At 38.7% G+C, this 21357-nt stretch overlaps 1 protein-coding gene across 1 annotated transcript in view; it reads right to left on the reverse strand.

Annotated features, from left to right (window-relative positions):
* LOC113137294 (low density lipoprotein receptor adapter protein 1) overlaps positions 1 to 19934 on the reverse strand; it is a 32308-nt gene extending 12374 nt beyond the window's left edge. The window contains exons 1-3 of the mRNA XM_026318841.1: positions 19850 to 19934; positions 4659 to 4801; positions 2517 to 2629 (exon numbers count right to left, since the gene is read on the reverse strand). Coding sequence (XP_026174626.1) covers positions 2517 to 2629; positions 4659 to 4801; positions 19850 to 19934 — 341 coding nt within the window. The remainder of the gene's footprint in view (positions 1 to 2516; positions 2630 to 4658; positions 4802 to 19849) is intronic.
* Between the last annotated feature and the right edge of the window lie 1423 nt (positions 19935 to 21357).

Here is a 21357-nt window from a genome sequence, read left to right on the forward strand (position 1 = left end):
ATCAAACCTGCCATTGCTCTACTATTAAAATCAGTAGCTGCTTTAAATAAATCCCCATGTTTCCTATATCAGATCTGCACAACCCAATGACAGATCAGTTCATCATAGCAAGATTACAATACATATTCCTGTGTGTATATCTAAGCTTGAATAGTCATTGGTATCATGTTTTGTAACTATATTTTATTTGGTTATTGATACATTTAATAAAAAAAATACTGTGATATTTACTTTTATCAGTATAACAAAGTACTACTGTTGTGGTAGAATATCATCAAATCTCGTGTGAGGTTTAGTCCTTTCCCTTAGCTTCACCAGCAGTTAGACCTCCAGCATTAATACAAAGGCACAGCCTATACTTGATCAGGTTGGAGGATCAGACTGATTGTAATATAATTAGTGTCTGATTCTTCAAATTAGCTGCACTGTAAAGTGTGCTGTGCTGACCTGAGTGGCTGTCAAGGCTGCTGACTTCAATATCAGGCCGTGAAACTGCGAACACTTAGGCTGAATGCCACTTACAGAGTACTCTGTGGGTGAGAGGATGGGGTGGTAGGGTCACAGCTTGAGCATCCTATTTCCAATGCCATGCACAAAGCCCTCCTGTCTGCTTTCTATCCCCCGCTAAGCTTCCCCTGAGGGAAACAGTGAGCTTCCTGTAAGTGTGGATACACAATTAACTTTACAAACACACACATTTAGATGCACAAACACTGTGAGGTGCATATTTAAATGCTGATATGTTCATTCATGCATGGACTTATGTGCACATGAACATGAACACAAACACACACACACACAGACAATGTCTAAACCTTTTCTCCCTTATTCTTATGCAGAGTAAACACATTTGATCCATTCTCTTATATCTACACTCCACTTTTTTCACTCTTCCCTTGGTTTCTTGGTCAATAAAGGGATTATGTTCAAAACAAGGTGCTGTATGAGAAATGAGGGGCAGGAATTGAAAGGGGCTTTAAGGAGGTGGAGGTAGGGGTGACGTCTCAAAAACCTGTGGCCCTTCAATCTCCTGTATAATTAATTCAAGGGTACTGCAAACGAATGGCAGTGTGAGTTTCAAAGTGCCATGGATACTCTTGCATTTAAAAACCCTGTTTATGTTAATATGAACACAATAGAAAGATTTCTTACTAAAGGCAAAGGAGGAAAAGTAGGAGAAAAAAGGGGACGATAAGGAGAGAAGAGAAGGAGATCAAAGATGAGGTTGATTCCTGTGGCCTGTTGTCTGTTACTCCTGATAAGGTGGATCAGAAGGGGGTACAGATCTCTGTGCGCATACACACAGACACATTCTCTGTCTTTCTCACAGCCTATTCTGTAATCACAGTCCAGTAAAATGATATTTAGACCATAATCCTCACTGATATGAAGCCCAATCTATATTACATGGTGCTATCCAGAGAGAGGAAGTCAGCCAAGCAAATCACAATCGATGCACACACTACAGATTTGGTACAATAAAACTTAGTATGATGCTGGAAAGGTTAGCTTTCATTGATAGAGATAAAGTAGTCACAGTCACCCCCAGCAGTACCCACCTTGCACTCTCATTACTGGTTTCTGGGTGAATTAAATGTGAGACTCATGACGGCTCTGAGCCAAACACTGCTTGGTTCAATCATGTAAAAGGAAGCGCAGCAACAGACAGAGTGTAAAGAGACCTGGATGGACAATAGCAGTTTCATCACGTGTCTGATGAAGCCACTTTTGTTTTTAGGGCTCAGCTTAAAGGATTATCAGCATTGTTGCTGAGCCATTTAATAAAAGCAAACAGTAATAATTTTACTTTACAAACTGCTGATATTAAGTGATTGTCATGTGTCATATTACCTACCAATACTTACAAAGTCAGGTCTTTACTCTCTTGAATTTGACTCTGCAGGCAATGCATGTAATGTCTGATATTTTGCATGATGCTTTATTTGCATAAAGCTAAAAATAAGGTCACTACCACATGAAACCTGTAACAAGACACACTTTTGGTTGTTCTACTGTACAGTAGATGACTATACATGACAATCTAAAAACACTGTATTTAATGGGAATCCAGACTGAGTGACTGGGCACTAGGCCTTTTGTTGGAGTGTTTGTCTCGCTTTGCAGGTTTCTCTGTAAATTCTGACATTTAGTCAGTCTTTTTTAAAAATTTTACAAAGAAAATTAATTCTGAGTGGGTCATGTATGTGTGTACCAAATGTCATGTTAATCTATTCAGTGGTATTTCACTATAAAACAACCAACCATTAATATATGTACAATACAAGTACACTCCATGTTGTAGATATATTACTGGACGAATAAACACTGAACTGATGCGGCACATGAGGAGAATTGCTACAGAATCACCTGTGCCATTAATTTTATTCTCTGATAACAATAAATGTCTGTACAAAATCTCATGACAATCTAGTAGTTGTTTAGATATTTCAGCCTATACAAAAAGTGCCGAACTGAATAACATTGCCTTGTGTAGGCCCATGGCTAAAATCACTCACCTGTATATGGAGACATTTTCTATGAGGTCTGTAGTCTCTGTGTCTGTGATGATAATGCCTTTCGGTGAGACCGTCAATGTTACTTTCCTAAACTTCTTAGCACCAGCTCTGGCCTGTGGATAAAACATTAAAAAAAAAAACATACACACAAACTCAGATGGAAAAAAAATCTTGCCTTGGGGGATGAACAGGGTTAGTCTGTCATTGACATTAATACAAGCTGATTTTTCTTTTTATTAAACCCTAAAAATCTCAAAATGCTACAATACCTGCCAAGCACAACTAAGCAGCCTGTGTGAGTTGCCCCAGAAATGAATTTATAAAAAGTGACAGAATCGCAGGGAGAAAGATGCACTGTGCAGCCCAGAACGAGCACTCGATGCCGGGCTGGCAGCAAGTGACTCCCCGCACTGCTCCATCTGGACTTTCAGAAAGTACAGCCATAGTGCTGAGCTTGTGCTCTGTGTGTTGACAATGACAATGACCTCCTTACCATGCAATTAGCTAGCAAATGAGAGCAGTGTAGTTTCACACCCTCGTATCAGGTTAAAACTCACTAGAGTGACTGTGAAGGACAACAGATGGGAAAGAAAAAAAGAAGGGCAACTAAAGGAAGTCATTACTACACATTTATACTTTAACCCTGCATGTGAATTCTTCCATGTTTGCAGAAATTGGCCAAAACTGTGATAAGAACTAAAAATGAAAGGGGTTAGGATCATTTTTTAATATAAATTAGGACTTATGTCCTAATTTATGCTAATTTATACAGTATGCTGTGGCTCTCTATAGGAGCCTTGATGCCCTGGAGATGATGCCAATGAACAGCACATGCTGCACCTAAAGTATGTGAAACTGACATTTTAATAATGAGGGAAAGGGTGCTGTGTCTGACTGTGGCAGCTCATTCACATAGGAAGAGCTAACAACCACAACTTCTGCTGTCAAGTTACAAGTGTTGTGCCTGTCAGCTTGAGATACTCCAAGTTCCCTATATGTTTGATCCCTTGGTCTTGGCTTATCAAGCCTGACTGAAACATGGAGAAATCACAAATGTATTCAGTAATCCCATTCAGGTTGATTGGTTTCCAAGGGAACAGACAGACACAATTGAGTTTCTTTTTCTGTCCTGGTGTAAGTCAATTGAATCTTAATCCTGCCATTAGCTTCAGTTCAGTCTCTAATTGAGAAGTGGGGGGTTTGTGATTAGACTGCCTGTGCCACACTTTTCTTTCTACAGATAAAGCCTTCCAATAGATTAAACACTCTCATTTTTTTGGCATCGTGAATGTGCATATGTGTGAGTGTGAGATGAGAGGTAGAAACATATTATAATGTATAGGTTTGGGCTTATAAAAACATGCCAATAACTGGGGTGTCACTGGTTTAAAAGCATGTGTCTAAGCCATGCTTAGAAATCCTGTGCAGCTGCTTTAACTGCGACACACATGCAACCACTGATAATCCAGGATTAGCAGCTGCATTATGTTTCCATACAGAGATAATGACTTTGATATAAACATGACCTAACTACATGCCCAAATTATGGAAAGTTAACGAAAAATACCACTGATTAATTACTTTGAAAATGTTTTGGTGGACAGTTTCCTTGTTTACTGGACATTTATATCTTTTTCCCAAAATCCACTAATACATTTTTTTTCTAGATTCACTGCTTCTGAATTAGGCTATGATGACAACATCCACAGTGATTTTCTGACCATGGGAATATACTGGCTGACCTGTGACTGATCTTATTGCACCACATGCACAACTTACCACCTTCCATCCTGACAAAATACTCTCCTGGGTTATCGAGAGAAAAAAAATGTTTAACAAGTATTCCCCCTTTTCAGATAATGTGCATTGCAGTTGAAGACTGTAATTTCTCAAATCCACATGAGAATTTCTATAAAAAGCATCACTGACATTGAAATCTTCACAATGTCACTGGGGCAGTTTTATTATCTTGCTTAGAATTTTATACAGCACTGTGCACACACGAATACAATAATGCATGCTGTACTTACAATGAAATACAAGCATAACACGCAAGATTTGCCAAGCACAGATCAAAAAAAGTCAGCGTACAATAACATGCATTGTAAGGTTGTTTGAATAAAAAAGGGAGCGAAGACTCACTGTGGCAACAATTCTGCGAATGGCAGCCGAAGCCATGTCCTCTCCTTTAGGCTGACCCACCAGAGTCATACCCAGGTACTTCAGGTTGAACACCATCCCTTCCAGCAGGGTCTCCTTCGTGTCTGTCCAATTCTCTGGCAGCTCTGATGGGACAAAAACACAGGGAAGTGGAAATTATTGAAGTGCTGGGACACTTATACTATACAGTGGCTGAACAAGGACATACAGTGGGTACGGAAAGTATTCAGACCCCTTTAAATTTTTCACTCTTTGTGTCATTGCAGCCATTTGCCAAAATCAAAAAAGTTCATTTTATTTCTCATTAATGTACACTCAGCACCCCATCTTGACAGAAAAAACCAGAAATGTGGAAATTTTTGCAAATTTATTAAAAAAGAAAAACTGAAATATCACATGGTCATAAGCAGTGTCACTGCAAAGGGTCTGAATACTTATGACCATGTGATATTTCAGTTTTTCTTTTTTAATAAATTTGCAAAAATTCCTACATTTGTGTTTTTTTTCTGTCAAGATGGGGTGCTGAGTGTACATTAATGAGAAATAAAATGAACTTTTTTGATTTTGGCAAATGGCTGCAATGACACAAAGAGTGAAAAATTTAAAGGGGTCTGAATACTTTCCGTACCCACTGTATAATAATAATAACTAGAATAACAAAAGAATGTAGTGGGCAAATGCACTTTATTACATAAAAATCAATACTCAACCTAATACAATATTTTCAAAATCTTATAGATGGATGCTTGCAAATGATTGATAAATATAATCTATTTTAATAGTCACATCCCAACATGAGTGACAAGACATTAGCGGTCATTTTGAAAGAACACCCATGTGTCCCAGCTCTTAGAAAATCCAAATTTAAAAGTTTAAAAGGTCTGTGACATGTTTGCGTTTTTGTTACAGAGCTTGGTGAGAAGACTGTTTACAGTGCTCTGCACATGCAGCATGGGAGTTGGCAGAATAACATCAGAGCTAAGCAGAAAACAGTGTGGACAATACAGACTCGACATGAATTCGTTGTGACATCCTTATCTTAATGTGAAATTATTTTTGCTAGAGAGCAGAATTCCTGTTTTTTTAAGATAAAGCAGATGGCATGATCATTTATTTGTTTATACTGCAAAACCATCCATAAGTGAATTTGAAGAAATCGCTCCTCTGAGATTTGACTGAGATGTGTTGTCATCTCTTACTGAAAAAGAAGCTAGAATCTTTGTAGTAGAGAAAGTATGGACAAGAAAAAAAAAAAAGGCAAGTTTTAACTAGGATTTAGAGTGCACAGAATTACTGCAATGCCCTGCTATTTCTGTGATTTCCAACAGGTAGCACCAAACTGTTCCCTGGCTGACTAGTTTAAACCAGGTGGGGGACTGCAACCATGCAGAGAGCTTAAAATATCATTCAGCCCACCTGGACATCCTGCAGAGGAGCATCAAGGGAGGAGTAACTTATTAGCTATGCAATACCACATTCTGTGATAAACTTCATAGGGTGTAAAGTGTTTTCTCCTGTGTTCAGAGGTATTTCTACTGACTACGCCAAATAAAATAAGACACTAACATTCACAAGGAATATGAACAAGGGGCAAAAGGACAGAAAGGGAGAAAGAAAGATAAAAAGACACACACACAATCATTGTTCAACACTACTGGCACCAAATTGTCCACATGGGCTGAGCCATCTGTCACTGGCAGGCCCCATGCAGCTGTGAAGGCAAACAGCAGAGAACACCATCCCCGTTACATCGCTTCCAACAACTCTGAATTATTAACTAATCCTCAATCACACCATGGGGGCTGCTTTGAAACCAGAGAGCCCATTTGATGGTATTAAATGTGACTGCTGAGATACATGGTGGATAGGTGGTTCACTGCTTTTGACTGTTCCATATGAGAGGTGCATGACAATTAAAGAGCAAGAGGTTTGCACTATATCTTGTCCAATATGGAGGCTGTGTTTTTTTTATACTCACAGCAATTCAAATAATAAATGCAACACATTTACTGTTACTGAACAGGCAGGTTCACCAGCATTTAAAAATGATACTTTAATGCCCTATTGATCGAGAGAAAAATTCATCTTTTTGCTTTCCCCTCTCCACAGGAGGACAGAGTTGAGGGTGAGCTACAAAGGGTTCCAGTCTTTTCTCAAAAAACACTCCAATATCTAAAAAAAAAAAAAAAAAAAAAAAATCATGAAAAGGTTAGGACACTCCACTATCTCTGGAAAGCTATTTTTTAAAATGGTTCTTTTATGCTTAGCACATCACAAACAAATGTACTTCTATTTGATTCGACTGTATTCTGAAGAAAAGCTAAATTCTCAGCTGTGCTTATGTGACAGTGCTAGCCAATAAAACCGAAATTTTGTACATGAGTCCATAAGATGATAAAGTATTTGTCTGCTCTTATGTAAGCTGCACACATCCCTGTATACAATCTAAGGCCTATTGTTTCAAAATGACTGCGTTTTGAGGGGTAAATGTGCCACAGTTGGAAATATACAAATATTACAGTGCATACATATACTGTACTAAGATGGGATGCTTGACAGGCATAGCATCAGTAACTAAAGGATGATGAGGGTCAGAAAACATTAAAGAATTTAAACATATTTAAACTTCAGAAGCTTTGCGACATTTCAAGGTGCAGAATCTCCAGCTCAAAACATGTATTGCATGGCTGCATTATTTAAAATGTCACAGCACTACAAAGCTGAAGTGTTACAGTCAATGTTGCGTCTTCACCAGGCTATACACATGAATTATTAAAGAGCGTCATGTTGGTGCTGTAGGGTTTCCAATATTTTATCCCCTAAAAGAGGAGAGCTTAAATTTTTAATAAATCCTGTGTGCGTCTACAGAGTGACTGGGACTGATAAGAGTGACAGGAACAAGGGGAGGAAGGCTAATTGGATTTGAACATGATGAAGAAAATACTGATGAGCACTAAGAAGTGTGCATTTTGGATTTTTCTTAGGAGGCTAACGGATAACCTGTATTTTCTGATCTGTGCTAATTCAAGTGCATTTGTGTACAGTATGTCAAAGTTATTTAATTTATAAGTGCAAAACAAGATTAGGGAGTATGAGGTCCTTCCTGGTGCTGCAATGTTTTTATTAGCCTAATGCCCGTCACCGTTTTCACACCCAGGCTGTTGAAGCAAGTGCACTGATTCTATTTTGTTCACACAAAAGCCTCACAGTTGTGACACTAACAGAAGCAACGCATTACAGTGAAGACAGACAGGGATTTCATGACATTTTGCTGTTACTTGGCCTCAAGTGTATTCACATAAGACCGAAATAACACCGCCCTGAGATGTTCAGCGCGCTTGAATATTTGACACAATGTGGAAAGAACAACTGAGAAGTGTAGCATTTCACCATAGCTGATCTGCTTAGAGGAAGTGTTATTGTAGCATAATAGGTACCATGTGCTCAGCACGCCCTCAGCTACATGCAGCGATCACCAGCTGTCTCTTTGAGCTCCACGCTCAGTAATTTAATTTGCAATGAGAAATCAAAATTGTACCCAGGTGAATTCTGCTCTGGCTGAACACCTACAGTACATTGACGGTTAATTAAAAACACAAACAGGAGCAAACAGATATGCACACAGGTATAATATACCAAAAGACAGCATATGCACAGGCATGCAGGGGGCACAAACACACAATGTCCCCAAGGCACCATCATCTGTGTTAATTGCAAAAGCTGTTGCCATGTTTCTATTCTTTGGTTTAATTCCAATGGAATAAGTAAAACATTATTATATGAGTAAGGAAATATTCAGCTTGATTTTTAGAACCAACAGATGCCCTCATCCTTCTCATCTCTATTAATATAATCTCTTTGCCCTACTGTTTTACTTATCCGATGTAACTTTGAATCTAGGACACCACCTTGACAGAGAAAATAGGCCGCACATTCAGGGAAGATGGTGGGCAGGGATGGTGTATGTGTGGGAGGGGAGGGGGCGTAAGTGGTTTCCTGATTCTGCCTTGAGGGGAAACCAAGTAGAATTAAGTTCTTTCTTTCAAGATCCCACTCTTCTTGCTATTTTCTTATTTCCAACCCTCTCTTCACCTCACTCACCTACCGTATCTTCACTTCTTCTGGCTTGGATTCCAATAAAAAATTTTTAAAAAAGCTTTTTAGAGTAGCTTGAGGACATTAGGTCCCTCTCAGTCGGAGCTACAGTAAAGCTCTGCAGCAAACACTGACAACATTAACAAGAACCAAGACATTGTCATGGGATCAAACATCCTATGTTGCTTAGCAACCACAGGCTCCATAACTAAAAACCCAGCAATGGCAGAAAGGTGGTACCACCAATTATATTACTGAGCACCTTTTCCAGGCATAAACAGAACTGTTCAAATTACATAAGGTACTCCAACAGCAGAATTACCCTGAACTGGAGCGGTACATAAAACAACCACATTTGATATTAATTGACCCATGTGGGTCAAATACACTACTTCAATTTTTTAGGCTCTAGTTTGTTTATTACAAATGCTCATTCATGTCACCACAAGAACATGCTTATAGTATTATGGTGAGGTCTTCTATATCACTAGAAGCAAACTGATAGAAATTACCTAAGAATGAGGGCTTTTTGAAAATACAAGTAGAAACCAAAAATCCTGTTATACTAGGATGGATTTATGGTTTATAATGAATGATATTTATCTTGTTATTTTGCTTTGATCACTAACTCTGGTACAACCATCTTTTTCTTTTGCTACCTCACAACTGTTTATTAATTATAACATTCCTGGGAGATCTGAAAAGCTTTTTGTTCTGTTAGAGCTCACGTTTCAGTGTGGCACTTTTCATTTGTTGTTTACAAAAACTGTCAAGAAAAAAAAGGTTCTTGAGATTCAATCCTTAAGTACCATGAAAGGGATTTAATTGCATTTGTGTCAGCTTATTTAAATTTTAGAACAGTGAAGTGATCAAGCTCCAGCACTTAGAAAAGCCATTTCCTTTAAGCATTTATTCCTTTTACACTGACAGGGAAAATATCTCTGGAGTAAAATAATTCAAGTTCATGAATCACTTGTTTTTCCTGTAGGGCCTTGAATGAATCTTTCAGCATATTTCCTACTTCACCAAAACTCCTCATTAATTGCTTTAACTTCAAAAAAGCTCAATCTGCCGTTAATCATAATGATGATGAGTTATCCAGCATATGCATGGCTGAGCAAATAGAGCCACTGCAAAGTGGCAGCTATTAAGGTCAGACTGTGAATATCAAAGAAGAAATTTCTTGAGAAACTGACATGGCTTTGCAATCTTACAACACATGCTGAGAAATAAGAGGACAGTTTTAATAGTGGCACCCAACATGACCAAGCTTAACAGCTGTAGCTGTTTAAAAAAAAAAAAACGTTAATGATAAACACAAGCACAAAAACACTCTCTCATAGTCCTGAATACTAATTCCCTGTGAATGCAGTTATCAAGGAAAACACAAGGCCTCGACCCTCCTATCACAAACCATGCTCTGAAGGCTCTGGGAATCATTAATTAGAAAGGATCAAACCAATGTTCTTGTACTATGCAGCAGTACAGCAGCCTTATCTTCTGAGAAGTACACTTTGTCCTCAGAAGTGTCCAGAGAATAAAATAGGATTAGCACCGGGGTTATTTTGCGGGCAGGCGTTATTACATACTACAAATTAAAAGTCAACGCAGATGTATGTTTGGGTTTTGTTCCCGAACGACTTCCTCTGGTCTTTTTACAGTGGGCATCTTATAAGGAAAATCGTGCTATTATTCGCTATACAGTGACAGCTGAGGCGTGGTCGGTATGACGCTGTGCAGGAGGACTGAGTCGTATAAGCACACAATAAAAAAAGCTTATTTTAATAAGGTGCAGTGTATAGTGGCAGCAGAATAACATAATAGCATTCACTGTAATCTAGTAACAGAGTTGTCCCCCAGGAAGATGGAATAAAATAGTGCTGATGTGTACTATATTGTATATCTAGTTCAAACTTCTCCTCTCTCTATGAGAGGTGAGGTGAAGGTCATCAACTAACTAAACAAAGTTTAACACCATTAATCACTTGCTGCTCAGACAGTTTGTCAATTTTTACAAAAAGTAAGTTAATTCACAGAAACCAATATTCTTATGCATAGCAAAGCATGTGAAACAGGCCTTAGCTTGACTAGAGGAGCCAAAAAAAAAACAAAACAAAATACTACAGTGTAACCTCTGCATAAGACACACAAATGTAGGTCTTTCTGAGACTGTCCTTACCAGAGCAGCACCAGTCATCCATTCACATGGTAAGGAGAAGGTGGTCTACCATGTCAGTTGGTTTCATTTCCTAATCTTGAATTAGTTTAAGCAGTTAAAGTTTCCTAAATTTTACCAAACATTAGAGGTGGCAGATCAGAGGTGAGAGATGGCTTTCATAATAAATGTCCAAAGAAACGGCCTTGAATCATTTTTAGTGGCTCACTGTTTGTCTGTGTCTGACATGTAGATTGCTGAATAACAATCCTAAGATTTCTATGCAGGTCTGAAGCACCAAGTCCCATTTTCTCTACCCAGTGACATGAATGCATATTTCATTCTACAGTTATAGCTTTAAAGCTGTTTCTATATGTTGAAAGACAAGGACTCTACCCACACCTATAATAGAAAGTACAGTAACTCTCAATACAGAAAGAGTAAATATTTCCAGAATCACCCTAAGATAGCACAACCAAATTAATGCAGACACTTCCATACTGAAGGAATCTTTCCTCACGGCTATTTATTCATGAAGTATAATCACTCAGCACCGTGGAAGGATTGTTTGCATTAGCAATTCAAACAGGGGTATGATTTTCTCATTGCTGATACAGATCTTTTCCCCTGGAGTCTGCTGGCTCACATTTCAACATCTTCATCAACTACAAATAGCTCCTTTGAAATAAATTCATTCATGCAATAATGTTTTTTTTTTCTTTTTATTTAATATCTTGTTTTCTGTTGAATGGTAAAGCTGTGACTCAGAAGAGGAAAAGAAAAAATATAATCCTCAGGTTTCCCAAACCCCATCTCAAGCTGAGTGCTTAGGAGAGCAACACTTTGCTTGAGCAATCATTAGCTTCCCATCCATTATCACACCAAAGCAAAACAAGTTACCTTTTAGAGCTGCTGATCTCATTTCAGGCAGCATATCTCTGCACCCCTTTAATAGATTTGGGCTTCCCACAGGAATCCTCTCTAATGCGGCAGAGCACTTTAGACCCTTCCAGCTGAGTGATGGATGCTAGTCCCACACAGTAAACCCCTCAGCTTCTCAGGTCTCATGTCCCGAGTATCAGGGTGTTACAGGGATCATCAGTGTGAGTGCTTTGCCTTGCAGTTTAGAAATATCTAATTTAAACTAAAATAAACATATTTTCTCAGTATATTTTTCATTTTTGCATTTTCATTTTAAGATGATGAGACCTGATATTGTTTGCTGTGCTTTACTACCTCATTTTTAATGGATGATAACTATACCATCTTTTAACAGACCTATTAAATAATTCAGTAACTTTGTAACTTTGCACTGAAGATTGCAGTGTCCTCTGTATTGCCTGAAGTCTTCCTCCCAGGCTGCTTACTAGACCAACAACCTCCTGGAATAAGACAAGGCAACCTTTAAGCAGCCTGACAGGCCTTACCCAGGGCGAAAAAAAAGCTTTTCCACACAGCTGCCCTTAAAGCTTATTGCTGTGATCTGTGGCCAGCTCAACATTTTTATCAACTTAAGAGTCTCATATGGACAATAGCAGCTGGATGGGAAGACTATACTTAAGAGATATTTTGTGAGTAAATCAAATGGAAACTATATAAGTGCAGGGAAATAAAAACAGGGTTTTTAGAATGAAGGAAGGCATATCCCCTGCTTATTTCCAAGTGAAGAGTAGGCCACTGTATTTATGGTATGACCACAGGCAACTTAGCAAGAAGCAACTAAAATCATTTGGATGTCATATAGATAAATAGTATAAAACAAAAATGACAACATTGATCATCATCATGTGGTTTAATAATATTAAGATGATCAGAGGAATCAGTTAAAAGCTCATTTGCTAATCTCAGCTGGTTTGAACATCAACAGCTTATCTCAATTATTCTGACAAAGACATCCAGATAATTTGTATATTATGAGAAACCTTCAGGGGTTTTTTGTGCTTTGTGTTAACCACAATTGCATGCACACTACGTTTCTTTACAGCACTTATCTACTTTTTTTGATAGTACATGGTTATTTTTAGGAGTTGGTTCCTTGGCTCTTAGGGTCAAGCTCAGATAGGAAATGATATCAGGAATGATGAGAGGAGTTTGAATTTTTCAGAGGAACCGAGCATGGTGATGAGATTTAGCTCTCCACTGGAGGAGCAGGTTCAACTGAAACACACACACATACATACACACACAGACACATACGCTTCTTTCTATACCCCGTGAGGACATTACATTGACTTACATTCATTTCCTGGTGACTTACCTTAACCATAATTGCTAAATGCATAACCCTTACCCTAGTTTTAACTAACCCTAACCTTATCCTAAACTTAAACAAAGTTGAGTTGTCTAATTAAAATTTTGTGAGTTGACCTGGTCCCTGTGTGTCACAGTGTAAACTTCACTGTACACACTAAACAGGAAGCTGGATTGGGTGCATGAAAGTCTATCTGTGTATGTGTGTATGTGTGTGTGTGTGTGTGTGTGTGTGTGTGTATGTGTGTATGTGTGTGTGTGTGTGTGTGTGTGTGTGTGTGTGTGTGTGTTGTTGCAGTAAAGTTAACAGGCAACATTCCCAACATAGGGTCTCTCAGTTTCCTTCTGCTGCATAATTCACATTACTTTAGGCCATGGAACTGTGTTGCGGCTAAAAACACTCCAGAGATGCTGCACGGAAAAGCACAATAATAAAAACTATATATAATGCAATAAACCAATGGTTTGATTGCACCATTAAGCGTTTATGGTAGTGATGTGACAGATATGAATGTAATCTGTGTTACAGTGTAGGAGTGAGAATGCCCTCATCTCAGCTGGTATTAAACAGACAAGGATAAAAAAAAAAATGTACACATAGATAACCTAGAAGGCTTTAAAAACATGCAGTACAGGTTACCAAACATCCATTCACAACACATACTATATATACAGTTGGCCATGGTATACACTTGCCATAACATAACTCTCAAGGGTCTCACAAACTAAGTCAATATGATGTGGAGCTGTTTTCAATAACATGAGGCCAAGCCTTTAAAATCAATATTGGTAGAGTGCAACAGTGAAGAAAATATACTTGATGCTCAAATATAACAAGTGCAGCACAGTGTGTGAAAATGTGAAAAAATATTACATTGCTATCAAAAAAAAAGATTTGATTCAGTCTTGAGTTAAAACTGGAGGATACAAAACATTCAAAGCAAAATTGAATTGTGGCTCCTGGAGGGAAATTGTTGGTAACACTTGATTTTAAAAGATACAGCCTGAAACAGACTCTAGGTACCTTCATAGAAGTATAACACACACACACGCACACGCACGCACGCACGCACACACACATCTTATTAAATCCTTTACACATTGTCATTCCAGTGTCTCCACACTAAGTCCTTTGTTTGGACTACAGAGCCAGAAAGGATCCCCACTGATCCCCAGTGTTCAGTGTAGCTTCAGCTGAAACATTCTCTGCTATCCTTAAACAAAGAGGAAGAATTAAGGTGAACCTCCTTGATACAGTTGGTATTTTAAGGCATTAATACAGAAAAAAAAAAGAGTTGTGGAGTAAAGGGCAGGGGGGCTCAGGCTAAGCTATGATTAAACGCAGATCTATGACGGGCAAAAAGTGAGGCATTATTTTAATTTAAAACACCAACAGCAACTGCAGGATTAAAACACAAGACCACAAGTGTGACAAGAAGAGCAGTTTGTGCAGTGAAGCACTTGTCAACCCAATTTGAGGCTGAAGAGCACTGTTCACACTGGCCCAAACAAACCTACTCAAAAATGTGTCCAACATAACAATATCCTAAATCCAGCTAATACTCCTCTTGACTTTGGAAAATACAACAAAAAATAAATAAATAAATGCACCTTTGTGACCTGAACTGAATTCACAAGAGGATGATGAAAAACAAACATTAGTTAGGTGGATTCATACAGACACAAACAATTTTTTCCACAACACAAATAAACTATGAAGTATGGTATAAGTTAGTCCGTCTCAATTTGGGATCACCAACTCCATTGCAGCTCATCTATGGAAAAATTTGAGTGTCTAAACCAAAGTCCATATCAATGTTTCCAATAGTTGATAGTTTCAAAAACTATAACTATTTGGTAATAAAAGAGCATAAAATTATAAATTCAAAGAACGATGTATTTAAAATCTAATGCCAGTGACACAAAATCCTTCCACTTCAAGAAACTGTGAAAAACCAAGCCATCTCTGAAATTGTGTATAAAAGCTTGACTGAACTCAACCTAAGCGGGCAAAGGGAGCAAAACTAAACTCTGTGCTGAGCCGTCACTGACGTAGCTGTTTTTGATGATAATCCAACTAATCTGACTGTTGCAGGGGATTTAGCTCCTGTAGTTCTCCTCTGACCAAAGTGGAAAGAGTCAAAAGGTCATGAACACACACACGAAATTCTTTAAGTTGTTTATGCTGGGTTTACATAACTTAAATTCCTCAACCCCAAATGAGCAATACCTCACAACTTTGGCAACCGCTGATTTTTAAAGTAAATCCTTAGGTTACTTTCCTAAAGCACACACCATGGAAACCCATTAGCACCTCTTTATCATCTAATCTAAATCTCTTTAAAGTCTCCTACTGGTCAGACTGCTGAGGTTGTGAGCATGAATTATGCAGAGTATAGGTGGGAAATCTGTTCAGTTAAATCATCATCTCATATACTGAAGCTCAGATAAGAGCACATGTTGGTTTACCAGTCCTCTAAATTGCTGTGCATGTTATCTATAGACCCAGGGAGTACAAGAATCAATAATTAAGGGTTTCTCCTTGAAGCGTAAATGGAAATACTAGATCAGCAGATAACGAAAACAACATTTCAAAAGATTTAATTAACAGTTTGGACAGAACACTGTGCTTTAATTTTACTGGACAGACAAAAAAAAAAAATCTTCAATATGGTTGAGAATTGCTTACATTTACGAAGATTTTGCTCTGTTGGTTGCAGAAATGATGCCTGTAACTGGTGCCTTAGCCATTTATAAGAAAGACATTAGTCTGTGTGGAGAGTACATACTGATTGGCTGTGGCTTCAGAAACACTGTACTGGAACGGGTACAGGAAAGGCTTTAGATGTGAGTCTTTTAGCATTCTGCAAAGCCACCTGAAAACACAAACACTCTCTTCAAAAGCATTTTCAGCTCTATACCTCCCTACAACTGTTTTGTTCAGATGCTCTTCTGTTTATTTAGTTGAATATATTATATCACATTTCTGAGAAATGCACACCTCATGACATGGGCAGTGTTAAACAAAACCATCCGCATTGTACGACACGTCTTATGACAAAACTCTTTAAATTGGCTATACAGTCATAGACACATATTGCCTTTCAAAGCTGCACAGTTTAATTGTGCATCGTAACACAAATCCACAAAAGTGAGCCCCTAGTTATTAACCCTTTATCTTCTTCTATCATATTCAAAGCACAGAAATCCCCTATCATTTGCTGCACACACCGTATTCTCTCTCTGTGACATTCTCCCCATCGTTACCCTTTATAACCCCCACCCTTTCCTCCCATTTCGCTTCTGCTCTTCCTCCTCCTCCTCCTCCTCATCCTCCTCGGTATGTCTTTACAAACCACTGAGGCATAATTGCTCCTCTAGGGGCAGTGCTAACTGACACTGCTGCCTCCTACATGTCATTCAGTCAAGCCCCTAATAGAACCGTAGGCTGTATTCACTGCCAGTTTCAAGACACTTAAAACTAATGACTGTCAGGTCCACTAATTCCAGATCAGGATGTTTTACGCACTGCAAAGAGCAGCAATACCAACTACATAATTTGAGAAATTCTCCTCAAAGCTTCATAATCTACCAGAAAAAACAAGGACACAGTCTTACTGAATACAACTCAATCTGTCCCAAAGCTACATGATTTTAAAGGGATGCAGACGGTACAGCATGGGTGTCCTTGGTGCCAAGGGCAAGTGTGTGTGACTTGAAAGGTCCGTCCTGCTTCTATGTGATGTGATCCAAAGGGATGGCTTGTACTCCAGGCGAATGCTGCATCCATTCCCATCCTGCGAGCAGCTTTGACCTCAACAGATGACAATGAACGGCCCCACGGGGGACGATTGGTGAAATGCTGCACGTCACTTTTCTGCTGGCTAAAGAACTGACGGATGGTTACAGCAAATGCCTAGAAACAGGTAATTTTATGTTAACAAGGCCAAAAATTAAATTATTCAGCTTTTTTTTTTCACTTGCAAAAAGAGTGCCTCTTTATTTGGCTATTATAAGTTTTTACACCCTTATCATGCAGACTGTGTGCTCCATCCTTGGGGTTATACAAAAAAAAAAAAAAATTAGGTGGATTTGAATGTAATATCTAGTTTTTACAGGCACTAATGCATTAGTCAGACTTGTAAACTGACAGTGGACTACAGCAGACTAGACAGGAACCTTCTGCATACTACATATGCTGCTTGACAGGGAGCCATTCAGACTTATGCTATGTTATCAGGGTTACAGAAATGTTACATGGTCAGTGCAATAAGATTACTCTCATGACCTTCACATGTGGTTCAGGTGGCCATTCAGACAGAAAGCTACATTCACAATTGCTATTAATGTAAGAAGGTGCATGTCTGAAAGGGTCACTGCCCAAAGCTTGCAGGAGTGTGACAGAAAGGTCATGGGGTAACCAAATTATAAATCTGGCATGTTTAATTAAAGGACCCCAACCACCACCCTTTGAGTGCTGCTGCCATAAAAAATACAGCACCCAAGTCTAATGTTCTGTCTCATCTCACCTTTCCACTGCAGTCACAAGTATGCTAATGATTTAATACTGAGAGTCTGGCATATTTAACACATTATCTTTAAACTCAAATGCCCTGATGGTGGCTTGAATTTATTAATATTGATATGGATATTGAGTGATATTGATTTTCTATCATTTAAGTCACTAAATTAACTGTATGCTGTCATTAAGTAATGTTATGTGAACAAAGGTAACATTATGGCAGTATTTGTATGCAGTTTCCCTTCAGTAAATAGATAGGACACAAGTAATTTAGCATTTTTCCCAAAATATTAATCACATCTAATCTGTGTGTCTGCCAAGCAGCTGCAATGTTGCCTTATTTGCATTCTGACAGGCGGCTTTGACGCATCGCCACATGCTGGCATACAGTCGCTGTCCTCTCTCCAAATTGCCTACTAAGTAGCTTCTGGACATCAGCAGTCACCCTGTCTGTCTGTACTGTTTGTGACTGCTGCGTTCACATTTTTCTAGCCTGATTCCTCTGGTGGCATTTAGACACAAACTGCTTTTGTCATCAGATGGATTCTGCTCTGACACCATCACTCTGCCTATTTTTCGATCTCTTTTTGACACAGATGACAATAAGAAGAAGAAAAGAAGAGAAGCACAATGCAGTAGCTCCTGCTAACAATAAGACACAGACAATGTCTTTCGAGATAACATGTTGATGTGTGCGTGTTTGTCGGCACCTGTCATCATAATGACGGTGAAATGGTTTGCACAAAAACAAAGATCAAAAGTTTTTGCCCAGCATCCATCAAGAGTCAAACAATCCAAATGTTTTAGGACAGCCTGTCATTCAACACTGACATCTTGCATTCACAGCCATGAGATAGACTCATTAAGGCCCTAATCCAGTGAGTAGTCTCACAGTCTTAACACCAAATATTAATAATTAATGTAGAACATTTCCAACAGAGTGTGCAGGAACCATGCACATCATCCTGGCTGTGAAATTAATCAGTCATGTTTAATGAAAGCTGGCATAGGTGGTTGATTGTTCACTAAGCAGAGATTCAGAATGAGGCAAGAGCAGCGTGCTAGTATTTATGGCAGCGAGAAGCTTTACAGGCGATGTAGCTGCACGGAGGGCGCCTTGAAGGCATCACTTCACACACGAGAGAGACAGCAGAGCTGCAGGCAGCCAAGCGTCCCCTCACGCTCTGCCCGGCGCTGACGGTGTGACAAGGTTTGCTGTACTGACCCTTCACTCAGCACCCCCAACCTACTGCACCTCATGCAGTCCAGAAGCAAATCTTGCACATTTTAGAGCATTTTCTGAATAAACATTTAAAGTTCGCAAAACAATACATCCAAATATATCATATAATGTTATTTGCTTGTTGTAGATCTATTTACCACTTTTATGATGAAAAAACAACCTAAACTCAGCCTGTGTATTGGCTTTGATGTTGGTAAACATACATGTTAATGATTTATTTTGAGTGACAGTCGTCAGTCAGGATTATGTGACAGAAATCACTATAATATCCTGATTACTTTAAGGGTTCATGTATATTTATCTCTAATTGTAGCACTTGAATGAACAAACTGGCAAAGGTTTAGTGGAGCATTTCATTTTAAGACTGTAGCAAATGTTTATTTTCATTATCAGTCGATTTGTAGATTTTTTTATTGATTACTCTGTTAATGGTTTATTCTATGCAATAGCAAAAAGGGAGAAACAGCCCCAAACTGATCTAAAACAGTAGAAAGGCTAACTTATCACATGTGAACCAGGAAATATTTATCATTTTCACTTTTCTGTGCCTGGTTCATTGTCTAGCCAGTTCTAATTAGCTCATTGAGCCTGTGACCTCAGTTGTTAAGGCACAGCAGGACTAAACATATCACCGAGGACCCTAAAACAATCACAAATGAGGCTTAACGACGTAAAACAGTTTGTAATTGTCCAGGTTTGTAAACTACATGAAACGCAGCTCAGGGAAAAAGCCAAACAAAAGCTCTCCATAATAAAAACACAACAGTTTGATTACTACGAGCAGCCTGAACCGCATTTGGTGCTCATTTCCCTCTGTGGGAGATAACACCACCTTTGCTGCATGGCCAAAATCTTTCCAACACTGTCCGAAATCAAAACATATAAACACAGCACATCCTGACACTCACTTTCGTGCTTGGAAGTTCCCCATGTGTGCCGCGGAACTCCGGGACTCTTGATAATCGCTCTGCCGGCGGATTTCAGAGCGTCCATCCCGAGGTGTGTCTGCTCTCCGGCAGGTGGATGCCCGCCCCCCCGGTCTCCGGAGCACAGGGAGGTAAATGCAGCAGCTTGAGCTCGACGGCGGCCGAGGCACGGACAGAAAAGGCGAAGAGAGAGAGAGAGAGAGAGAGAGAGAGAGCACTGGTTGAAGTATGCCCCCTCTGTTTGTCTCCCCTCTGTTTGTCTCCCCGCTGAAACACATGCAGACACTGCACCGTTTCCAAAGTTAAGGGCGTGTCCTTCTAACCTTCACCAGCTGCATGGAGCCTACTCCAGTGTTATCAGCATATGTGTTAGATAACTGCAATATTGTATTGATTAACATAATAATGCATTGATCCAGTAATATAAAATACACATGTGATGTTGAATACTTTTACTTATGGTAGTTCACATATATTTGACTGCTTGTACTTTTGTACGTGTGTACATTTTTTATTACTTGTAACAGAGTATCATGACACTGTGGTATTTATACTTTTATTTAAGTAAAGTTGAGCAAAGGAGAATATGGTGTAAAAAAAAAAATCATATGCAAGGCTAACTAATTCTTTTGGTTTCCTTTTTTTTTGGATGCTGGCGCCCTCTATTGATTGTACAGGTTATTGCAATGTTTTATTTATTTATTTATTTATTTGTTGTAACAGCACATTTCCTGGACATAATAAATGATAAATCATTTTTGTAATCAATTAAAGACTGTGACGCTTGGGTATGGTATGCATTTGTCACAACAAAGTGACACACAATGACATGCATATTATAACCTGCAATGTCCCCATCTTAGTTTCAGCTTTGGTCCATGTTCCCTGTCCATACAGTATCTCTGCTGTGGAGCTATTCACTAAAGGCAATTAGTCTACATAGATGAATATAAATGAATACGTATAGAGTATCTAATCAGAAAAGAGAGGATCTTTTACTGGAAAAGAAATTGATGTCTGACACATACAAAAAAAAAAAACATGCATTATGTTTTTGTCCTTCATGGTGAAATCTTTATTCAGTTTCTCTCCACAACCCAGCACAAGTTATCATATCATGTCTGAATTCATTTCTCACACATATTTCACACTCAGGAACCTAAGCATGTGTTTCTCATTAATTATCTAGAAGGGGTTATTATAGTTTAGCCTGAAGTGGCATGCTGCTGTTGTAATTTTGGTGCTCTGTGATCATTTGACAGGGTCTTTACTTTATATTTAATGCTCTCAGCAGTGCAGACTACTGCAATTACACTGACAACTGTTTTTGAATATGTGTGTATTTGTGTGTGACTGTACGTTATCCTGGATACACAGTGAGCAGTAGAATCATGCAGCTATTTTTAATGTGGAGATTGCCATGTTGTTGCTGCCATTGCAAGTATCTGCTTTAGAATGAGCATTTTTTACAAACCAAACAAATGTCTACC

This window comes from Mastacembelus armatus, chromosome 24 (genome assembly GCF_900324485.2).
Source record: "Mastacembelus armatus chromosome 24, fMasArm1.2, whole genome shotgun sequence".
Taxonomy (NCBI): Eukaryota; Metazoa; Chordata; class Actinopteri; order Synbranchiformes; family Mastacembelidae; genus Mastacembelus; species Mastacembelus armatus.